Genomic DNA, 24,323 nt, shown 5'->3' on the forward strand with positions numbered 1-24,323 from the left:
TACAAAGTAGCTCGCCGGTCTTTAGTTGGACTTTCTCAGGCACTTGAGTCAAGGGACTACGTTTGCAAAAAGGAACATCTTTTTCCTGGTGTGATCAAATATATTTCGACAAATCTGTCCAAATCCAAGATCCATTCAACAAAAACAATTGCTCAATGCCATCCTCCTTTCTTTCCCGCATGGAAATGATTCGAAAATGCCGCGCTCCCTCTGTCCATTGCAAAGATGTATGATTAGCTGATAAGAAGACTCCGTCATTGGATGTTTTTAATGAATCACATTGTACGCTACACTGGTTAATGGGTGGTTAACTATCATAACACAAGCTAAGTTGACATTTATTGATGGTTTATTTGATTGTAGAAGGAAGACGATAACAAAGACGGCGGGGGTGCTAGGGGACTCGGGGGGGGGGACATATTGCCGATGTTGGGCTGTTCGGTATGTGACGCAAAGTCCGAGATTCTGACCAGATTCGATTGAAACCGTGAAGCCACTCCTGTTTAACGGCCCTCGGCGAACCCCCGTCGAGCAGGCGAGCGCGTCCGCCTCTCCCATCGCGGCACCATCTTTTGCCCGACAGGGCCCCCTCAGCAGCTGGTGTCCAGTTGCTGCTGGGATGCGAGCATCTCTTCGCTTTCTACAGTGGTCTTCTCTTCGACGCGTTTGCTCAGCTTGCGCTTCTTGACCATGTACACATCCCACTTCTCGGGCAAAAGACCGTTGTCGAAAGCCAAAGACAACAGCCAAGACACGACGACGATGCTGACCAGCGAGCTGAGCATGATCACAGTGCGGAAGGGGAAGTACTGAGTAAGCTTGCCCTCGGCATTCAGCCGGCAGTTGGGGAAGCGGATGACGGGCGGCAGGTTGACGAGGGGCTCGCCGCTCATGATTCTCAGAGTGATTCCCATTAGGAAGCCCACGGTGGCCCCGTAGCCATTTGACGCCTTGAAGAAGAGGACGCAGACCAGCTGAGGGAACATTATGGTGTAGGACATGTCCACACCCACCAGCCAGAAGACCAGCACGCTGCTGTCCAGGAAGGTGAGGCCAGTGCCAGCCAGACCGACAACGACCACCGAGATCCGGATCACCCACTGCATCTCGCGGTCTGACGCCTGAGATGAGACAGACACACGGAGTTTCAAAATGGTGCTTTTGAATGAAGGAAGGAGCAGCTGATGTCAACGTAGCAGGGACATATCATATGAACTTTCATTCATTCATTCATCTTCCGAACCGCTTGATCCTCACTAGGGTCGCGGGGGGTGCTGGAGCCGATCCCAGCCGTCTCCGGGCAGTAGGCGGGGGACACCCTGAATCGGTTGCCAGCCAATCGCAGGGCACACAGAGACGAACAACCATTCGCACTCACACCTAGGGACAATTTAGAGTGTTCAATCAGCCTGCCACGCATGTTTTTGGAATGTGGGAGGAAACCGGAGCACCCGGAGAAAACCCACACAGATCCGGGGAAAACATGCAAACTCCACACAGGGAGGCCGGAGCTGGAATCGAACCCGGTACCTCTGCACTGTGAAGCCAACGTGCTAACCACTGGACTACCGGGCCTCATATGAACTTCTCTTGTTTAATTTCATGAATGTTGTGAACGTATAGTACGAGTTACTCCAAGGGCTATTTTTAACCAGGATCTTCATTTTTCACGAGAGCGTTATTGGAGAGAACCTCAAGAAGATACAGTAAGCACACGACTGCAAAGTGATTGATAGGTTAACCAAGTGTTTAACCCTCGTAGTGCACCGCTTGCGATAAATGTAAAATGATGTCTTTGAATCAAAGGCAAAGGCATTCAGAAAAACACGATAGAGCTGAAACCTATGGAGGGGTTCTAAAATGGCCTAAATGTCATGACGTCACCGGCTGATAATTCTCAGGCATTGCAGCAATAATAAAAAAAAACGTTTTGATACCTTAATCTTCACAATTGACATATTTTGCACCATAGAGACCCATTATAATTCATATTTTTGAATGCATCGTAAACCTAATGTGTATACATGCATTTCACGCGATTTTTACGTCAATCGCTTTGTTTTTGCTTGGACAGATGTAAGCATGCCACATTGTTGGGTTGAGGTCATTCCAATTGTGCAACTTTTAGGTGACGTCAGAGGATCGCAAACGAGTTTGCCTTTTTGCAGGAGGCTTCAAACCAATGCATTTTACATGAACACGTCCGGTCGGGATTGTTAGTAGGGCTTGGTTGGGACCTCCAGACACCATTTTTTTCCCCCTTTTTCAAAAAATAAAGAATAAAAAATCCCAAAGAACTAATAAAAACTATATATGTATGGATAGCACAGATGCCTCTGAACATTTTGAGTGTTTGGAAAAAAAAATGTTTTTATAACACAAAATACATCATTACAAAAATTGTAAAATGCGTAACTTGAGTCCTTTTTAATTTGCAGCACACAAGGGTTAATATCGCTTCCGTTTCAGACAAAGCATGGTCTCGTTTTCCTTCACAATTACAAGTGGCCTTCACGGTCATTCATGGCCAACTTATGGGCATCATGCATCGATATGTAATTTAGTTGCAGTAAGAGTACAACATACTTCCGTCTGCAGCAACCGATGTCTGTGAGGAAAGAATTAACATTCGCTCCAGAAATTGCAACAACGCTTTTAAAATGATTCATTTTCGTTTCAAGACATACACGTAAGCGTCGATCAATTTACAGTCGGTCGTATTTTGTAACTGTCACTTTCTTTTAACTCATTCAGCCAATTCTAGACCAAGTCTGAAAAGACATTTTAAAAACCTCTTTGGGAGTGAATGTTCATTCATGAAAAAAAACAAAATTTTTTGGGTGTCGCATATGTGCAAACACCAACAATTCCACCTATATGTTAGCGCACATTACCATTGACATTCTCACCTGCTTCCGAATGATGTTCTTGTAGATATTGGAGGAGAACAATGACGCAGAGGACAGCAGGGCTGAGTCCATGGAGGACATGACAGCACCGGCTACAGCACCGATCCCGATGATAGACACGTAGGTGGGCGTGAGGTACTGCAGGGCGATGGGGAGGATGGATCCTACTTCCCCGCGAACATATGGAGTTGGCAGTCCATAGGATGTCGAGTTCCAATCTATGGAATGGTTAGAGAAGGAGAAGCGATTAGGAATGAGGAAGCGTTGCAAATAGAAAAGGCCTAATTGTCTGGACGCCTACAAGTCCTGCAATTAAGAGTGGAATGTACCAGTAGATGCGGCCACGGCTCCCACCAGCACCGAGGGGATACCCAGTACCAGGCAAAAGGAGGAGGAGATGAAGCAGGTGAATTGAGCCTGCTTGTAAGATGAGGCAGACAGGATCCTCTGGTAGAACGCTTGGTAGGCCAAACCACCGAGAGCCTGTCACATACACAGTCAACCTTCTAAGATATCATCACTGCCATTTTCACACCCAAGGAAATGCCATTTTCACACCCAAGGAAATGAACAGCTGGCATCGATTGTATTTGAAGCTCCCTTTGAGGCAAGAGTCCTAAAACCGAGCAGTATTTATCAAGCCTTTCTCGACTCACCAGCAGCATGAAGTCGTCAAACCACTTGCCGGCTTCATTAAGCTCCACCTTGCCAACCCAAGGAGCCTGGAAGGTTTGGTTGTAGGCCGTCAGTGAGATGTCCACAGAGTGAGGGTTGGTCAACAGGAAAGGGACACACACCCACTGTGTACACAAACACAAAGCTCAGCTGATTTCACGATGCACTCAGTTCAGGATGTTTCCAGTCTGCCTGGAAGCTAGCGATCTAAACAGAGCTTCTCTTGGCCGTACGAAAGGCAACCATACATACATAGATACATATACATTCCTTCAGTCATTCATATTTTCCAAACCGCTTGATCCTCACTAGGGTCCCGGGGGGTGCTGGAGCCTATCCCAGCTGTCTTCGGGCAGTAGGCGGGGGACACCCTGAACCGGTTGCCAGCCAATCGCATTGCACACAGAGACGAACAACCGTCCGCGCCAACACTCACACCTCAGGACAATTTAGAGCGTTCAATCAGCCTGCCATGCATGTTTTTGGAATGTGGGAGGAAACCGGAGCACCCGGAGAAAACCCACGCAGGCCCGGGGAGAACATGCAAACTCCACACAGGGAGGCCGGAGCTGGAATCGAACCAATTCCAAATATCTACAATATATACATGTACATATACACACTATTCTACAATACTAGTGTTTCCAACTCGCAGCAAACCCCAACACTAGACCCCACCCTGCCGACAATTACCTCCCAAAGTGGAATATGGACCTTATTTAAGCCACTGAGAACTTAGCCAAGAGAACACAGCAGGCTCATGCAGTTTACATCGCGTCAAATGCAGAAAAAGAAGCGGCAATATCCACAGTAAGCACTTTTGTGGATTTATCAGTGCAACACTCTGCAAATTCCCTTTTCCAAGATGGCTGCACCCATGAACCCAAAAAGAAAGAGGCCGGCCCGGTGGTCGAGTGGTTAGCGCGCCAACCTCACAGTGCAGAGGTTCAATTCCAACTCCGACCTCCCTGTGTGGAGTTTGCATGTTCTGCCCGGGCCTGCGTGGGTTTTCTCCGGGTGCTCCGGTTTCCTCCCACATTCCAAAAACATGCATGGCAGGCTGATTGAACACTCTAAATTGTCCCTAGGTGTGAGTGTGAGTGCGAATGGTTGTTCGTTTCTGTGTGCCCTGCGATTGGCTGGCAACTGGTTCAGGGTGCCCCCCGCCTACCTCCCCGAAGACAGCTGGGATAGGCTCCAGCACACCCCCCCGCGACCCTAGTGAGGATAAATCGGATCGGAAAATGGATGGATGGATGGACAATGGTCTGATCATGTAATCACTCAGCTCTATGTCTCACCACTTTTGGAAGGCAATGGATGGGGTGTAGGACTGACGTATATGCTGTGTGAATGAAAAAAGTGGGAATTTGGGGTAGGGTTTAGTTTCTGATGGAATACTGATCGAAAAGGTGTTCTGACTTGCTGGCTGTCACGGGGTAAATATATATTGACGTACCAGGCTGATAAAGATGAGGGTGAGCTGGATCACATCTGTGTAAGCCACAGAGTAAAGCCCTCCCAGGAGGGTGTAGACAACGGCAACCACGGCGGAGATGACAATTGAATAGACGTAAGAAAGGTCCAGGATCACACTCATTGTTCCCCCTGGAACAAAACAGCATCGTGATGAGCTGCAGGCAACGGCTGGGACAACATTTGCACAGACATCCAACACTGGAGACACATGCAACATCGTGTATATTTGTGGCGGGTTTAAGTTACTTTTTATGTTCTCAACCTGTCTTTTGCTTTTTAATTTTTTTCTCTCTCACAGACATACTTGTACATACACGCATATACTTGTACATGCATCCACTTTTAATGAGCCATGTATTGTTTGGGCTTGTTATTTCATTCATATCCTGAAAAACAACAACCGCGTAATACAATTGCCTAACGTAGCATGGCGGTTACGTGTCATTGAGGTCAATGAGGTTACACGTGGGCAGATATAGTGTTGTATTAAACATCTTAAAAAAAAACACATCCTAAAGCATAACAAGCAGACATAAAGCAACAAGATTAAAAACAGAACCAAAATGAAGAGAAGCAGCCTATTGATTGTGACTCCATAAACCCTGAACAGTCGACACTGATCATGAAAAGAAAAAAAAAAACTGTTCTTGTAGTGAAACAACTGAAAGTGTCAAGAATAAGTAAATGTATAGTAAATAAGTGAACTTCAAAAAAAAAAAAAAAAAAAACACATCTTGTTACTCAAACAAGGCAAGCAAAACGTGACTACCTTTACTGTCTCTTCTCCCACATTGCCAGGGTCCCCCCAGCCGTAGCCTGCAGCCACACCACAACAATGTCCTTAAACAGAGAAGGGTCAGATCTGCACCATCTATCGCCACTTATAACCCCTCTGACCTACCATGCCCACCCCTAACTCACTCCAACCCCCTTTTTTGAAAAAAAAAAAAATACTCTCACTTCATTGGGTTCAATGGTTACTTTGACTGCTACGATTTGGTTCGTTCACGCTTCTTCTCTCCCCACTTCATGTATTCATTAGTCATTAAAAGCCTACGGGACCCCTTACCTACTAACGTTTACATAACTTTTGACGAGTCGTCAACGATCACTCAAATGCCAAAATGTGCCGAGTGAGCTCGGTGTGAAAGCACAAGACAGACACTGTGCCCTCCGCATTCACGCGTGGTGATGACAGATGACAAATCTCCAAAATGCCACTGCCACCTCTTTGCTTTAACACGCACACACGCACACACACACAATTCGTCAGTCTCACTGCAAATTCTTTGCTGTGATTTGATTTAAGAATTCATAATGTACAAAAGGGCGGCCCGGTAGTCCAGTGGTTAGCACGTCGGCTTCACAGTGCAGAGGTACCGGGTTCGATTCCAGCTCCGGCCTCCCTGTGTGGAGTTTGCGTGTTCTCCCAGGGCCCGCGTGGGTTTTCTCCGGGTGCTCCGGTTTCCTCCCACATTCCAAAAACATGCGTGGCAGGCTGATTGAACACTCTAAATTGTCCCTAGGTGTGAGTGTGAGTGCGAATGGTTGTTCGTTTCTGTGTGCCCTGCGATTGGCTGGCAACCGATTCAGGGTGTCCCCCGCCTACTGCCCGAAGACAGCTGGGATGGGCTCCAGCACCCCCCGCGACCCTAGTGAGGATCAAGCGGCTCGGAAGATGAATAATGTACAAATAAAACAACCCTAGGGCGAATGTCTGCACTTTTTGGGGACAAAATGTCCCACAGGAATGGTCTTTTGCAGGGTGCCTAAATTTCATGACGTCACCGGCTGATAATTCTCAGGCATTGCAGCAATAATACAAAAACGTTTTGATACCTTAATCTTCACAATTTACATATTTTGCACCATAGAGACCCATTATAATTCATATTTTTGAATGCATTGTAAACCTAAATTGTATACATGCATTTCACGCGATTTTTACGTCAATCGCTTTGTTTTCGCTTGGACAGACGTAAGCATGCCACATTGTTGGGTTGAGGTCATTACAATTGTGCAACTTTTAGGTGGCGCCAGAGGATCGCAAATGAGTTTGCCTTTTTGCAGGAGGCTTCAAACTAATGCATTTTACATGAACACGTCCGGTCGGGATTGTTAGTAGGGCTTGGTTGGGACCTCCAGACACAATTTTTTTTTCCTTTTGCAAAAAATAAAGAAAATGTCCCACAGGAATGGTCTTTTGCAGGGTGCTGAGGTACAGGTCGATGCTAAAATGTGGGAAAAAAAAAGCTCTTATCATTTGTTTTTTGATGGATTTTAGAGAATCTTGCATGAAAAACTTTTCAAATGAAGGAATCTGTGTTGCCCCGTTCAATTTAATATAACTGTCAATGCCGTACTAAATTATTTTTATTGCCAACAGTCTTGAATGTATATCCAGGAAGCAATATGACATTCTATTCCGATTCCAGCTGCGAACTTAATCTCTTTGGATACGTTTGCACCACGCAAGCACGCTGTCGCTTTTATTACCGAAGCGACCGTATGGCTCGCCGTGACATAACATTGACTGAATTGTAAAGCACTTGGTATGCTTTACGGTTTTAGTGGTACATCCCTTATCGCTTGTATGTTGAGCTGTGCCCTTTGCCACCGCGCTAAATTTAGGATCCCCAAAAAAATAGGAGGCGGAATGAGAATCGGTGCCTGTTTGGCCCCTCGGGTAAGCTAGAGAAAACCGGGCCGCTATCTGCTCTCATGTTGTTTTTAGATCCTCTGCCTACCCGGATACACGCTGAGTGTCTGAAGAAATACGCGTAAACACACACACACAACATACATACACCATTGATCAATTTCAATCTCAATTTCCTTCCCTCCAGAAATTTGACGGTGGCTTTGTGCTGTTGATCCTGAATGATGCCTGACGTCATATGAAGCCCGCCCTGATGTAAAAACGTTCTCATATTCAACCGCAACGCAGTAGGCAGACATGCTTAGAAGTATACATCAGATGCACAGTTAAGATTTACAATAAAAGATGAGCACATTCAATTGTATTGAAGAAAAAAAAAATCTCGAATAAGCAAGTCTACTACCAACAATCGTCTTTTTCGATGAAAAATAAGGCGGTCGGTTAGAAAAAAAAAAAATCAATAATTCTCCAAATACTGTAAGTGAATCTGCAGGTATGCGGTGGTCCACTCTATTGCTATGTGAGCATCCGCTTTTGCGTCTTTGGGTGTCTTTAGCGGCGAAATTGGTTAAGAAAAAAAATCTCACAAACATTAATTTTGTGGCGTGTCCGCATAGTCTACAGCACAAGCACGTTGACTCAAACACAGATTTCACATTTAGAAACATTACGGACACATGAAGTGATGTGAAGGCGCGTATCATTGAAGCGGTCAAAGAATAGAAAAGTGTCTCATGATAAGAACAACCTGGTTTGAATAATTGATCACCTTTCACAATCAACAGGCTGCTCGATGTTTAACCCCCCTTTTCAAATACCACTGGAAAAGAAGACAGCATTAAAACGCACACGCAAAAACATGACATACGCTCTCTCACACTGCACAACATTGCACTCGCAGCCAGCATAACACACACGTGGATACACATGGCAACGTAAAGCATCCCTCGGGGTGTCCCGATACAACTTTTTCACGCCGAGATCGATCCGATACGAGAATGATAGAAGTTTGTATTTATTTTAATTTATTTTAATTTATTTTTGTATTTATTTTTGGGCGGCCCGGTAGTCCAGTGGTTAGCACGTCGGCTTCACAGTGCAGTGGTACCGGGTTCGATTCCAGCTCAGACCTCCCTGTGTGGAGTTTGCATGTTCTCCCCGGGCCTGCGTGGGTTTTCTCCGGGTGCTCCGGTTTCCTCCCACATTCCAAAAACATGCGTAGCAGGCTGATTGAACACTCTAGATTGTCCCTAGTTGTAAGTGTGAGTGTGAATGGTTGTTCGTTTCTGTGTGCCCTGCAATTTGCTGGCAACCGATTCAGGGTGTCCCCCGCCTACAGCCCGAAGACAGCTGGGATAGGCTCCAGCACCCCCCGCGACCCTAGTGAGGATCAAGCGGCTCGGAAGATGAATGAATAGTACAAGAGACTTGCTCAAAGTGACACTATTTGAACAACGATCAGCAACGGCGGGCATTAGAAAATAGGACCAACGTCTATTAAGCATTTAGGTTACCTCAATTCAATGTACTGCTCTCAAATCACATAAAAGCAAAATAAAGTAAAAGACAGTCAAGGATATTGAGAAGTAGCCCGAATAAAGTCACACAACACAAATTGTACTCTCCGTGTGCAAAATAACAAGTCAAGTCTACTTCAGTACATTCAGAATTACGCATTGAGTTCATGGGGACGACAGAGTCGGAAATGGACCGATATGTGAGATTTGGGATGTAGACCAATCTGAGACTGTATTTTTGTATTTTTTTCGGGACACCCCTAAAAGCAGCAGGAATTAACACTACAAAATCATGTTCACTTATGAAGAAACACTACAATAACAATTTGAATGTTAAAATAATCTTATCAATTCATCATATGGGGCGTTAGCTAATGGGTGCCCATAACAGTTTGGGATCACTCATAAATATGATTTAAAAAAAAAATATGAGATCATGAATATAAAGCGAAGGTGCCCAAAGTCCGGTCCTCCAGAGATCATAAGGCAGCCGGTTTTAGATGCCCCCCCCCTGTTCCAACACACTGCACTCAAATGATCAGCTCATCATCAAGCTTCCAGAGGTCTGAGAAGGATCAATCAGGTGTGCTGGATACAGGGAGACATCGAGGGGCTCTCGAGGCCTGGACTTGGGGGCACCCCCTCATGGAATGGATCATCTTGAGCTTTGTTTTGTTGAATTTCGAGCTCATTCCATGTTTGACAACATCGTTGCAATATGGTCGCTTCCAACAAATCGGCGGACAGAATAGTAGCCGACTGTCGGCATCAAAGCAGCCCAGACAGCCACGTTGTCCTCTTATCTTAAGTGCTCGTCACTTTTCAGTTAATTGTGTTGTTGCTCTACATAACCGTCACGTTGAAATTGTCTTTGGACTGTCGCAAAAACACTACCGGTAGTTTTATTGATCGCACTGGAACATTGCTTTGGGTGACAAACAAAGTTCACTCCAAATGAGTTGTCAACATAAATGAGTTGCAAAGCACTTTCAATATAAAAGTACTTTTCTTTCATGAACATCGGCTTTTCGAAATGATCCCAAACTTTTACCAAGTACCGAGCTTGGCGACAACACGCGTGCGTTGTTTATTTAAGGATTTACGCGGCGTGGCATTCTCAGTTGACAGCAAGAGCATGTACGCGTGCCTTTGCTCATATAACTGAATAGCTGTCCTTGACTTACTTTGGGCCGAGGGGCCCCCACCCCTCAGTACAAGGACTTCACAGCTTTTCAGGAGTGTAAATACTCATAATTTAGTCCTGAGAGTAACGTTTCAACAAGTGCAGGAGTAAACACTCCTGTAAACACCCCATGGTGGACATTTGAGTGCGGTACGCCTCATCAAATAAGGATTGCACTCATTGTGTGCCTACATGTCGATAGCTGCAAGGTGCATGCACACGTGTCACACACACGCACTTCGACGGTACGAAGGAACTCACCCAGGCTGACAAGTGTGCGCGACACCCACAGTACATCGGCGATTAATGCGGGAAGGATGAGAACACTGCTCAGGAAGTTGCCATACTTCTTCTGGAAAGGGTCCATCATGGTCACATACTTGTTCTCTCTCATGGGCTTTGCAAAGAAAAAGCCACCTGGAAGAGAACGGAAAGTATTGGTGCAAAATAAAGAGGTTACATTCCTATCAGGGCGGCCCGGTAGTCCAGTGGTTAGCACGTCGGCTTCACAGTGCAGAGGTACCGGGTTCGATTCCAGCTCCGGCCTCCCTGTGTGGAGTTTGCATGTTCTCCCCGGGCCTGCGTGGGTTTTCTCCGGGTTCTCCGGTTTCCTCCCACATTCCAAAAAGATGCGTGGCAGGCTGATTGAACACTCTAAATCAGGGGTCACCAAACTTTTTGAGAGTGAGAGCTACTTCATGTGTCCTGATTGTGTGAAGGGCTACCAAATTGATACGCGTCTGAAATAACATTTGTACAAATTACATTTAATAATATTAGAACATTAGCTAGCTAGATATATACTGTAGCTAGCTAGTTAGATAGCTAAATAGGTAGCTATAGAATCTATAATACGGCCCATGTTTGCATTTTTAAATCATAATTTCTACGAGCAAATCACAATCCTAGCACTGGCGGGCTACTGGTGTGGTCCTCACGGGCTACCTGGTGCTCGCGGGCACCACGTTGGAGACCCCTGCTCTAAATTGTGTGAGTGTGAGCGCGAATGGTTGTTCGTCTCTGTGTGCCCTGCGATTGGCTGGCAACCGATTCAGGGTGTCCCCCGCCTACTGCCCGAAGACGGCTGGGATAGGCTCCAGCACCCCCCGCGACCCTAGTGAGGATCAAGCGGTTCGGATGAATGAATGAATACATTCCTAAACGAAAACGGCAAAGGAGCGAGTGTTCTCTTTGGAGATAATAAAATGCTCTCAGCTGAACACGGGAGTCCACGTCGCAAAGAGCGGCACGTTATTGTTGTTAAGAGCTGGGCCGTTGTGATATCGACCGGTCACGTCACCTGTTGCAAACGTGTATGTGTGTGCGTCTCTCGCGGCGATTAGAGGTCGCGCTTTGCTTCAAGTCATCACTTTGCACCTGTTGCCTCATATTACCATCCTAAACTGATTCCTCGTCGTCGTTATTTTTAACCTGAGAGAGACTTTTATAGTTTTGTGCAGTCAGCTAGGGGGGGAGCGGGGGGGGGGGGGGATATTGAGGATCTGTCCGTTGTCACCGACACTATTATTTTTTGTCTTTTTGAATTTATTTTTTGTATAAGGTTATTTGTGTAGATTTGTAGTTAACTGTCCCCCCCACCCCCCCAAAAAAAAGCCTGCAGATCAAGTTCCATTTCAGTAGATGCATTGTAACGGTTACATAATGTACAGTAGGACACACTCTTGTCAGCATCTAATTTCACGGGCATTTCCTGCTACTTGCAGGGGTCTCAATTTCAAACCCTTTACATCAGGGGTGCCCAAACTTTTTGGATCGAAGATCTACTTTTCAATCAACTAACCTCACGGGATCTACCCTTACCGGTGCACACACACACACACACACACACACACACACACACACAAATTTAAGATTTACCTGCTTTATTTTATTTTTTAAATATTTTTTTTGTGAAAATGAGACTGATTAGTGTGCAGTGTATATTAACACAAAAAAATATATTACTAACATGTACAAAGACACACAAATGGTTGTTTGTTTTTTTTCTTCTCGGATCTACTTGGGACCTGTCTTAGATCTACCGGTAGATCAGGATCTACCTAATGGGCACCCCTGCTTTACATGTATGTGTAATCATTTGGTCGAGCGAGAGGAAAAAAAAAAAGTGTGTGATGGGAAGGTGGGGACTGACCAAGTATTTAGTTCTCGGCTTTAGCCTCTGTGTAACAAGGAGCACTCACCCAAGAAGAATGTAACAACGTAAGGCACCGGCATGAGAGCCCACACTGCTCCTAATGTTGGATTGTATGTGGCTTCAGCTATACCCAGGATAAAACCTCCTCCTACCCATGTGGCTGCAAAGACATTTATTTTGAAAAAAAAAAAAAAAATCAGTCAGCTGTTATTTGTTTTCTTCATACAAATAAACAAGCACATTTTTATTTTTTTTTTTACCCGTAAGGGTGAAGACGCCCACGAGCAAGTTGATGTTCCGTCCGGCGAGTAGTGTGATCTCCATTCCATCTCCTTTGCACTTTTTCTCCTCCTTCCTGGAGCGCATGGATGCCCAAATGCCCGTTCCCAGAATCAGTAGGTAGAAGGCCGCCATAACCACCAGACCCGGCACGTTCAAAGCCATGGTTGGTTATTGTCTCTGTTGAACAGGAAAAGGCGCATACACACACACACACACACACACACACACACACACACAAAAATGCATGTGTGTTCACTTGTGTCATTCTTTTTCCAAACAGATGTCTTAACTTGGGGAAAAAATTAATACTGTGAAAAGGGAAAGGTTGTGGGAACAGGGGAAGGACAGTGAGCGGCTGGATGTTCATGTTCAAATGACATGACGACTTTCTTGGCAGACAGGAGTATGGGGTAAAAAGTAGGGGGGGGGACAACAACAAGGTGTTGGGCTAACACAAGGGAAAAAAAAACAGAAGCACGGTGGTCTCACTATTTCTATAGCTGAACTTACAAAATCCTGGAAGTTTGTTTTCCAATTATTGTGTGGTTGGATGGCCCCAAGTTTTGACCCCAAAAAGTGGAAGTGGAAACAACTCATGGGAGATCAGTACACGAGATGAGACTATGTACATTTCTTTTATGGTCCGCTTCTTCTGTAGTCAATTTCAGAAACATACAGTATCTATGCAACCGTCGTAAGGCGCCAGACAACGTCAGTGATCTAACAGAATTATAAAAGGAGGAGCAGTGACTTGGAAAACATCAGCCCTGCTCCCCTACTTTTGACATAAAATCAACCAGTCATTTTTTTAGGGAGGAAAAACAAGACATAACTCCTGCTAAGTTAAAAAAAAATCAATAAAAAAAAAATCAATGCATTATAAAACCAGAATCAAATTCGAGCTGCCGAAAGATTGGATATTCACTTGCATATGGGTATGGGGTGGCGGGGGGTGGGTGGGGGAGGAAATGTTTGTCAAGGGAAGGGACTGTCACGTTGCAAGGTGGTGGTGGACCCAAAAAAGCAGGCGGGAGGGAGGAGCAGGGTTCTCACTTTGTTTGTTTCTGACAAGGTTCTGTTCCTGTTAGTTTTTTGCCACAGTCATGGTTTTGTTTTGCTACTTTGGATTAGTTTTGGTTGTTCTCACTTTCTTTGTTTTGGATTCAGTTTTCTCTGTGTTTTATGAAATACAATTTCATCAAGTTCACCCTGCTCCTCCCTCCTGCCTGCTTTTTGGAGTCCACCACCACCTTGTAACGTGACAGGGACTGAAACATGCAAGCCCAGAGGAGTATGTGTGTGAGTGTGCGTGTGTTTATGTGAAGGCATAGAAGGAATGAAGGGGGGCACTAGGACCGATGCCAAAGTCAACAAATGCCTGAAAATTCACTCATGGCTTGTGTGATTTACCAGGGTGTGTGTGTGTGTGTGTGTGTGTGTGTGTGCGCGCCCTACTGACTGCGGTCAGGCTGATGAATAAAAAATAACAATCATAATAATAATAATAATTAAATGATGTGAAGAAAAATTGTAAATAGTACTGCGATTTATCCATTTGTGTTCATATTGTATTTAATTGAAAGATGTTTGTTGGGTTTTTTTTTCTCTTCCTCCTTTCTTCTTTCTACATACATTCTTGCTGCTGGAGGCTGTAAATTTCCCCAGTGTGGGACGAATAAAGGATATCTTATCTTATCTTACAGCACACAGCTCTTTATCATAGCACACATTGCAGAGTTCATATCGCGTAACCGTATAATAATAATATAATAATACATATAGCACTGGTGCAGGGCCAAAAAGCTCCAAATTTGTTCAATTACAAATTGATTCACAAATTGATACCGTTGGTCAGTCCCAACGCAACTGTGCTATTTTTTTTACAAATGACTGGCCAATCGAAAGGGTTGAAAGTGGCCTGCTCCCTTTGGCAATGCAATGTCAATGGCCGTTTCTCAACACGGAGAACGCCGAGTACAGGCGTGAACAGCCCAAGTACGGTCTTCCTCGGAATACACGCAAGAACGTTTCTGGGAAGTATGAGCGAGTCTTTGTAAATCGGGAGTCGCTGTGTACTGGTGATTGTATTATTTGTGCGTGATGGCACACACACATTCATGCTAGCGTACATGCTAGGTGTGGAACGGATTTTGAAAAACATTTTTAACAGTTCGGTTTGACTGTTTCGCTTTGGTTTGCACGTGTCCCTTCGGCTCACGGGTACTCACAACTCATTTAGGAATTCAATCGCAGGAGTGTGCGGTATCGCTCATGGCAGCCAATTGGCACCAATGCTATTTCTGATGATGAATATGTTTTTGTTTTTTTTTTTTAAACATAAACTGCAGACTAATCAGGTGGTAGAAATTGCTTTAAAAATGTGTATTTCCCAAACATTCATTCCGGCCTTGTACAATCAGTTGAAAGACAACAAAGACATCTCAATTTACTGTCAATACGGATACTATGCTGTGTTGTATTCATATTTAAGGGATTTTTTTTTAACAGAGCCTGAGTTATTTTTATTCATCTTCCTAACCGCTTCATCCTCACCAGGGTCGCGGGGGGTGCTGGAGCCTATCCCAGCTGTCTTCGGGCAGTAGGCGGGGGACACCCTGAAGCGGTTGCCAGCCAATCGCAGGGCACACAGAGACGAACAACCATCCGCACTCACACTCACACCTAGGGACAATTTAGAGTGTTCAATTAGCCTGCCACTCATGTTTTTGGAATGTGGGAGGAAACCGGAGCACCCGGAGAAAACCCACGCAGGCCCGGGGAGAACATGCAAACACATGGGAGGCCGGAGCTGGAATCGAACCCGGTACCTCTGCACTGTGAAGCCGACGTGCTAACCACTGGACTACCGGGCCGCCCACAAGTTCACCAGTGAATCCTAATATTAAAAATGTTGTTTGCCTTAGCGGTTATTTGAATTCAAACAAAGTGCACATTTAGGTGTTTGCAGATCGAGAGCCCCCTCCTTATACGTATGCAAGCTATTTCACACTCAAGTGAGACCGAGATTCCTTTCGTGGGGAATAGACCGATTTTGAAGTTGAGGGGGGACTCCCCTTATAGCTTCCTTCGGCGCTACACGTAGTGATTGCGCATCATCTTCCATTTCTGGAAATACTCATGTTAGTCTTCTCGAAATACAAGACAGTAAAGAATTACTTGGAAGTATCTAAAGCAAGGGGGTACCCAAGGCCAGTCCTCAAGCTTGTCTCCTTCCTCCAACAAATGATCAGCTCATCAACAAGCTGATAAGCAACCGGATCATTTGAATCATGCTCATTGGATGCGGGAAATGTGAAAGAGTCTGGGTGGGGGCTCTTGCTGATCAGACTTGGGCAACCCTGATCTAAAGTGATTCGCTTACGTTTCATTTGCCGTTCGGTGCTCTCTTGGATTAATAGGTCGTGTCGATTTTTATGACTGGATTCAACATAAGTTGGATAACTGCAATTCTTTCATTTTCTACCAAATCGTGAAGACATCTGATAAAATGCCAAATTATTTGTCCATTTTTTTTGTCAAGATCTTAGCTGATGTCAAAATTGAGGTTTTCATGTCACATTTAGTCTTGGCGAGCATGTGTGTCGAATAAGCTTATCAGCCAGGAGACCCCGGGCGTCCGGTGCCTGAGATATTCTTGTTTCCCTCCCTCTTTTTTTTAACACATACAGATGAACAAAGCAAAACAATTGTATCTTTTGTGAGCTATAAATTACCGAAAATGCCTAAAACTGCTATAAATTTACCATAAAGGAGTGTTGTAAACCACAGAGGTCGTAAAAAAAAATGTAAACAATAAAAATCCAGTGGTTAGCATGTCGGCTTCACAGTGCAGAGGCCCGGTACCTCAATTCCAGCTCCGGCCTCCCTGTGTGGAGTTTGCATGTTCTCCCTGGGCCTGCGTGGGTTTTCTCCGGGTGCTCCGGTTTCCTCCCACATTCCAAAAACATGCGTGGCAGGCTGATTGAAGACTCTGAATTGTCCCTAGATGTGAGTGTGGGTGCGAATGGTTGTTCGTTTCTGTGTGCCCTGCGATTGGCTGGCGACCGATTCAGGGTGTCCCCCGCCTACTGCCCGAAGACAACTGGGATAGGCTCCAGCACCCCCCCCCCCGCAACCCTAGTGAGGATCAAGCGGCTCGGAAGATGAATGAAAACCTCAACCATTCATTTCACTTCAAATTCAAAGGCCCATATTTCTTCTGAATATTGGAGAGTTGAAACATGATTGATTTGGGGTAAATATTGAAACAGTGCTCATCTTTGGGCCAAACTGTTTTTCTTCACTTTCACAATAAAATGAAAATTCCCCGCTTACGAACGCATATTCAGGGCGGGGTGTGGGCACTCTCACGTGTAACGCTCCGCCATACACATGAGCTAAATCACACTTTACTATATGACCTCCGCACCTCTAAATTGCACTCACACAGCCTGGCCCCAAATTGTTTTTTTTCTCTGAATTTTTATCTGACAGAAGCACATCACATCACTGCTGTAACAAAACATATGTCCTCTTTCACAGTTTCAATGGTAGTAAAAAGTCACCTCAGTATACTGTATACTCTGTGTACATTTTTGAAAAATTGAACTTTGGCAGGATCACGTTTATAAAATTCTGGGGGGGTTTCTTGGTGAGGAATCCGCCTTTTTACATGGCCGAAAGCAAAAAAAAAAAAAAAAAAAAGTTGATGTTGCATGATAAAGACCCTTGATGTAAAACTAAGTTATTTCATCGCCATCATTTTTCTTGCATCAGCTTTTATAGATTGTTACCAAGCTCACATTGTTTAAATATTTGTGTTTATTAAAGTTTAATACACTGACGCAGGCCTTTTTTTCTGTCCGAGTTTGAAATGTGTTATTATTTGATTACTATTGTGTTATAACTGTGTGTAAGAATTAGAGAGATCTATACACTGTATACAGTACATATATAATTACAAACATCACACACACACACAGTATGTTTGACTTTACCTACTGACATTTGAAGTTGTTGCATCAGAGGGCTCAATGTAACCTTCGGCAGCGTTTGGCTGACAGACAGCTGGCACAGCATTTATTTATTGCCAGTGTAACTAGAGTAACTTCAGACATGAGGACACTCTCGATCTAAATAAGCAGTGTCCTCTGATACAGGTGCAGAAGTGTGACTTGGCAAAGCCCAGCTATTACTATCTATGAATACCTCCCTCCCGAGCCGCATGTCTCCATTTCCCTGCCTCTCAGTACTTTTCCGCTGCCGCTCACCACGTCTCCATCACGCCTGCGATCTTATAGATGGGTTCTTAATCCACGACGATGAGCATATACGGCCAAACTGTACGCAAAGCTTCACTAGGTTAAATTTGTGCTGATTATAATAAAAAATATAGCCTTCTGCTTGCTGTTAAAGGCTCAGTAACATGTGACCTTTGTGTTCCTAAACACCAACATTGTCCTTCAGAGACAGAACACATTGAACGATATCGTCGTCAAAAACTAGCCTTCGGACAATATACGGCCTGAAAACTACCTTTGCATACCCTTTCTGATAATTGATATTATGACACCTTGTTTGGAATACATCCACCCCAAAAATCTTTCATCGAGTCTAAAGACGCTGGTTTAAAATCATGACAGCTCTGTTATCTTGATATGACAATAATTCCCGTTTCCAATGAGAGGTCCCTAGTTTCCCCGTCTAGGAAATACCACATTCCTGATATACAAATGTACACTTATGACTAACATGTAAGTTGACATCCTACATTTGTAACACCTTTTCCAACGGTTTCCATCAAATACGGGGTATTCTTCCGGGCTATCAAACCCCCCAGTCGCGAATCTCATCAGTTCTTGTCTCCTAGAGTAGCAGTGGCAAATGCAATTGAATCACAATCCTACAAATTCACAAAACAAAGACAAACTGCACACCACGGTGACATCCCCCAAGGTATGTGGGCCCCCCAACAGTCTCACTCAACCATTTAAAGCACACTTGAAAAGAAATGTAAAGCAAACAAGTATCCATGCATTAGAATGTAAATGAACTTCATGCACACGGCAACTCAAATGGAAGAAAAGAGGATACGCACCCAATTCTGTGTCACACACAACGTCTCAGACCTTTGCAATGATGGAAAGATGGAAGAGAGGGATGCTTTTCTAACAGGTCACAGAGCACGCAGGATGATTGAGTCCGTCCAAAAGAAGAGGTGAGAGTTGAAATACACTCAACCGGAATGGCGTCACACACTGCTCAGAAAGAACACAAAGAAAACGTACAAAAATTGTCTAATTAACTCAATTGTTATTTAAGTGGTTTGTGTTTAAAAAAAAAGGGAAAAAAAAGAAAGCTGGCCTCAACTCGGACTCAATGAGGGTGGAACTCTCTGGAAGCGGCACCCTTGCCTTTCTTTTAAAGCTCTCCAGGGGGCGTGACTAAGTGTCCAAAGTGAGAAAGTGTGTGTGGGGGGGCGTGCGTGACGTCACCACGACCACCTGATTGGTGAGTGGTGGCAGGCACCCCGTGTACGGCCGATTCGCTGTGAGCACAATTCATGGGGATGGGGGGGGGGGGGGGTGAGCAATTACGCCCTTTTTTCACCCTCACGGTGACAGCTGGCGCGCAACACACGCGCATTTTATTTTTACAATCATTCCTTCGTTTCCTTCACCGTTTTAATCTATAAACAGGACAGCAGACGATTGCCACTTCCACGAGTTTCGGTCGTTCTTTTGACAGTTTGATGCATAAATTTTTTGTAATTGTAAAGTGTCCTTGGGTGTCTTGAAAGGCGCTTATAAATAATTTGTATTATTATTATTATTATTGACACTCATTCATTGACACACACCGCAGACCAGACGAGAGGCTGCCGACTCCCTTAAGGAAGTCCAAATATGGACATACAGTAGTTTCACAGCCCATGCCTGTCAACTTTTCGGAGCGCCAACCTGTATAAACTACCAAAACAATCCTTGTAAAGAGCAAAAAAAATCCTTATAACATACCAAAGCATTTTATATGTCAAAATAACGATAGAAAAAAAACCACGAAAATGTCTATGATATTTATTGTCGATCTCCATAATACAATGTCCGGTTAATGTCTACTTCGTGGCATTATTGTATTCCTGCGTTACTTTTTTCACCAAATCCAAATACTGATCCATCGGCTCAAAGTTACAGCATCCATTCATATTTACTTTGGAAATGAAAGCATTTGAGTAGACTAGCACCATTATGGGCAAAAGCAAACGGAACTACCTGTTAGGGATGGTGGGTGGGGGGGGCGGAAATTTTCAGAATCCATATGATATGTGCGATACGGCCATATACGTAAGATTCACCACAAAATCCGTATGAACTGTGGCTAAACCGTATGAGTTGACACGTATGTCAGCCCCTTGAATGAGGCTCTTTTGCACGCTTAGAGGTCAGGTGACTAGTATTATTTGTGTTTTATTAAATGCCACATTTTCCATTATTTGTGAGTGGACAATGTGTGACCATCGTTATACAGACTAACTTAATAATGCTGAAAATAACCTGCGTCCTTCAATAAAAGTAACAAACTTGGGCCAATTTTATTCATGTCATGAATCTCCATCCTATGATATTTTCTATTTTGACTCAAAGATAACTTGAATGTTTTCGTATCTTAATCATGCGCTTTGTTATGACCGCAGGTTTTGGACAGGTGTGATACTAGTTTGGCCTCTGTGTGCATGTCTGATGTTGCTCACCGTGATACAATGAATGCTCAGGGAGTTTTTGTGAATACTTAGACTTGGACGGATGGAAAATTAGAGGGAACATTGCCCCCCCCCCCCCCCCCAACACACACACACACACACAAATACCCTCTGTGTATGTGTATACAGCTATATTCCCTTGTGAGGATACACGGATCAGAAAATGGATAGACTATAATATATATATATATACTTCACTAAAATAATATAATTAATGATTTAGCGGAGGCCCGGTAGTCCAGTGGTTAGCACGTGGGCTTCACAGTGCAGAGGTACCGGGTTCGATTCCAGCTCCGGCCTCCCTGTGTGGAGTTTGCATGTTCTCCCCGGGCTTGCGTGGGTTTTCTCCGGGTGCTCCGGTTTCCTCCCACATTCCAGAAACATGCGTGGCAGGCTGATTGAACACTCTAAATTGTCCCTAGGTGTGAGTGTGAGTGCGAATGGTTGTTCGTTTCTGTGTGCCCTGCGATTGGCTGGCAACCGATTCAGGGTGTCCCCCGCCTACTGCCCGAAGACAGTTGGGATAGGCTCCAGCACCCCCCGCGACCCTAGTGAGGATCAAGCGGCTCGGAAAATGAATGAATGAATAATGATTTAGCTCTGTGTCTCACCTACATGCTGTGTTTCACAGTGACTTAAGAGCCAGCCTGACATATCACACCAAGATCCTCACACCCACACCATAAGGGGGGAAAAACATCTCCTCTCCCAGACTACCCATACTTTGTTGCCCCCTTTCAGTTTGATTGGTGTGTACTGTGTGGATGTGGGTGTCTCCTTGCTGAAGACTTTCACAAAGCCCACCTTGTTTCAGTGCATATGGTTAACTGCATGAAGTAGTGAGTAAATCACATGGGAAGAAACTTTGTAGCAACAGGAAAGAGTTCCTGAAAAAAAACTTTGTAGCAACAGGAAAGAGTTCCTGAAAGAATTGTGCTGTCCTTGGCAAGTATCTTTTGCCTCCAGCCTTTATAAGCGCAATTTGTATCACTTAATGTGATCCATTAAGGTAAAAGAGAAACAATAGGTTAAAAATGTCAACTCGTGGCTCCACATAATCAAAACATTTTAATTTCAAGACCCACTTTACAAACACGCAGCCTATCATTGTTAAACTCTTGGTAAGAGATCAAGACACATTTCCTAATTAAGGAATTGGTCAGACCTTCAGGACAATTGTAGGCTTCCAACTTTGTGGCCCGTTTCTGTTCTAGTACAGAAAACAAGGACACACTTGGATGACTTTGGTGTGAAAGAACAGTTTTGGATAGGGGCGACCAGCGACATACGACATCTCCATTTTCAGTTGCTGCCGGTGCAGTGATTACATGGTCCAGTGTGGTTCTAGGTCCAACAATCACCAGCCAACAATATTGTCAAAAGCCAAGTCAATGAATACACATACTAAACACTAACGGGATTCATTTGCGTCATCCGATCAAACTTGGAAACAAACATGACGTACAACTGGGAAAAGTAAAGCACAAGGTGCACCTTCCTGGCACCAGAGTTGAAACGCTCGAATGCAAAATTACTAGTCAACAATTTCTTGGAAGACTTTTAGGATGTCTTGTGACTTTGAAAAGAACAGATAAAATTCGACTAAAACTAAGAAACACAAAGGACAAAAAAGTTACTTATAGTGTGAAATAATTTGTCCACATTAAATACATGTTGGTATGATGACCTAAGGGTGAATTTAATATGTAGGTCCAAATAAAGCAGGATCATCGAAAGCTGTTCGTTTGGATTTAGATGTTCCCATTTCATGAGTATGTAGAATCAGAGCTCAAACAAAGCTTGTGCCAAAGGGGAAATTCAACTCACACTCTGCAGTGTATGTTGGGTTGCATATCACACAGACAGTGATTTGCTGGACAACAGTTCAGGGTGTACTCTGCCACGCCCAAAGTCAGATGGGATAGATTCCACCACACCTGTGAACCTAATGAGAAGCAGTATATATATATTCATTCATTCATTCATCTTCCGAGCCGATTGATCCTCACTAGGCTCGCGGGGGGTGCTGGAGCCTATCCCAGCTGTCTTCGGGCAGTAGCCGGGGGACACCCTGAATCGGTTGCCAGCCAATCGCAGGGCACACAGAAACGAACAACCATTCGCACTCACACCTAGGGACAATTTAGAGTGTTCAATCAGCCTGCCATGCATATTTTTGGAATGTGGGAGGAAACCGGAGCACCCGGAGAAATCCCACGCAGGCCCAGGGAGAACATGCAAACTCCACACAGGGAGGCCGGAGCCGGAATCGAACCCGGTACCTCTGCACTGTGAAGCCGACGTGCTAACCACTGGACTACCGGGCCGCCTTCTCTAAACTTTATATATATTTTAACTATATTATATTTTTTAATAAAAAAAAAATCCAAGATGTTTATCCTGATGAGGGGCATGGTGAAGCCTATCCTAACTGTATTTGAGCAGTGGGTTAGGGGATTATATACTGAACTGGTTGCCAGCCAATTCCAGGTCAGACATAGACGGACAAGCACTCACACTCACAATCACAACCAGGGATAATTTCGAGTGTTCAGTTAACCTACCCTGCATGTTTTTGAAATGTGGGAGGGAAACCGGAGTCCCCAGTGAAAACCCACATGGGCATGGGGAGAGCCAATTGTCCACCATGTTAATATCTATATCTATAAATATACTGTGGAATGAACCTTATGTGTTTTACATTTTGAATTGAACTACTGAAACTTTAACGTGGTGGGCCATTCTAAAGGCTCTCTTTTTGCCCGCCAATCAGCAGGTGTTTCGGTTTGCTTATTCCCCAAACTTTTTCATTTTAATGCATGTTTATTTTTCATTCGTATTTAAAGACGAATGTGTATTTCGATTTTTCATTCAGATCTAGTTATCTATTGCATTTAATTTCTAAAGAAAGACACTAAATTAGTTAGCATCCATTTGTGAATCTGTACAAACGTTCATTTAAGATATCCTTTATATGTCCCACACTGGGGAAATTTACAGCCTCCAGCAGCAAGAATGTGGGTAGAAAGAAGAAGAAAAAACAAACACCGTTCAATTAAGTGCAATATAAATACAAAATGGAGAATGGATTTGAAGCCATAAGATGATTAATCACACTTTAACCTTTGAATGAGTTTTGAACTGTAACGTCGCCATGTTTTCCAAAATCGCTACGACTCAAGTGTAGTCGGACAACGAAACTGAAACACCATCTGAAGTCAAGCTTCCGGCTGACCGCACCACGTCCAAACCGGTTCGATTCCATAGCAACCGCAAGTGATTTTTTTTTTAACCGAGTCAGTCATACTCACATTTCTGTTCATATTCTTTTCTGCGTAAATTTTTGTTGACTAAAGCACGTATTTTCATTTGAAAAGGTGCGTTTAGACTTGCGGCCGAGTAGAATTTGAAAGCAGTTTATGAGCGAATCGACGAGACTTGAATTCTGTCAGCAACGAAAACGTGTGTCGCGTTTGACATAACGTGAATGTTTGTATTGTCCTGTTTTTCAGCGTCCACACATGACGATTATGTGTTGTCATAACTGTATATCACACAATCGTAAAGCGTCGTCCTTTCTTTGCCAGCAGCACAGATGCGTTGCTTTAGTCACACTTTAATAACGCTGGGGGGGAAAGATCATCATTGATAGACGTATATGTGAGTTAAAAAAATAACATTAAGCTGACTTTTATTCTCCTCCCA

The 24,323-nt window shown here is 44.2% G+C and overlaps 1 protein-coding gene and 1 long non-coding RNA gene across 3 annotated transcripts in view; one reads left to right on the forward strand and one right to left on the reverse strand.

The window, feature by feature from the left end:
• LOC127612661 (uncharacterized) overlaps positions 1–11,556 on the forward strand; it is a 166,092-nt gene extending 154,536 nt beyond the window's left edge. The window contains exon 3 of the long non-coding RNA XR_007965901.1: positions 11,086–11,556. This is a non-coding gene — a long non-coding RNA (uncharacterized LOC127612661). The remainder of the gene's footprint in view (positions 1–11,085) is intronic.
• On the reverse strand, positions 224–23,990 carry LOC127612585 (high affinity choline transporter 1-like). 2 transcript variants are annotated; one of them, XM_052083305.1, is made up of 10 exons: positions 23,930–23,990; positions 18,957–19,116; positions 12,838–13,036; positions 12,624–12,737; positions 10,684–10,839; positions 5,044–5,192; positions 3,566–3,709; positions 3,239–3,392; positions 2,910–3,127; positions 224–1,121 (listed from the first exon to the last, which is right to left on the reverse strand). In XM_052083305.1, exons 3-10 carry the CDS (start codon positions 13,019–13,021, stop codon positions 591–593), a joined length of 1,650 nt encoding a protein of 549 aa, XP_051939265.1. In that variant the 5' UTR covers positions 13,022–13,036; positions 18,957–19,116; positions 23,930–23,990; the 3' UTR covers positions 224–590. The 2 variants fall into 2 exon arrangements, with proteins under 2 accessions (XP_051939265.1, XP_051939264.1); XM_052083304.1 differs by lacking the exon at positions 23,930–23,990 and adding an exon at positions 22,448–22,563.
• Between the last annotated feature and the right edge of the window lie 333 nt (positions 23,991–24,323).

The sequence above is a fragment of the Hippocampus zosterae genome, chromosome 13 (assembly GCF_025434085.1).
Source record: "Hippocampus zosterae strain Florida chromosome 13, ASM2543408v3, whole genome shotgun sequence".
NCBI lineage: Eukaryota > Metazoa > Chordata > Actinopteri > Syngnathiformes > Syngnathidae > Hippocampus > Hippocampus zosterae.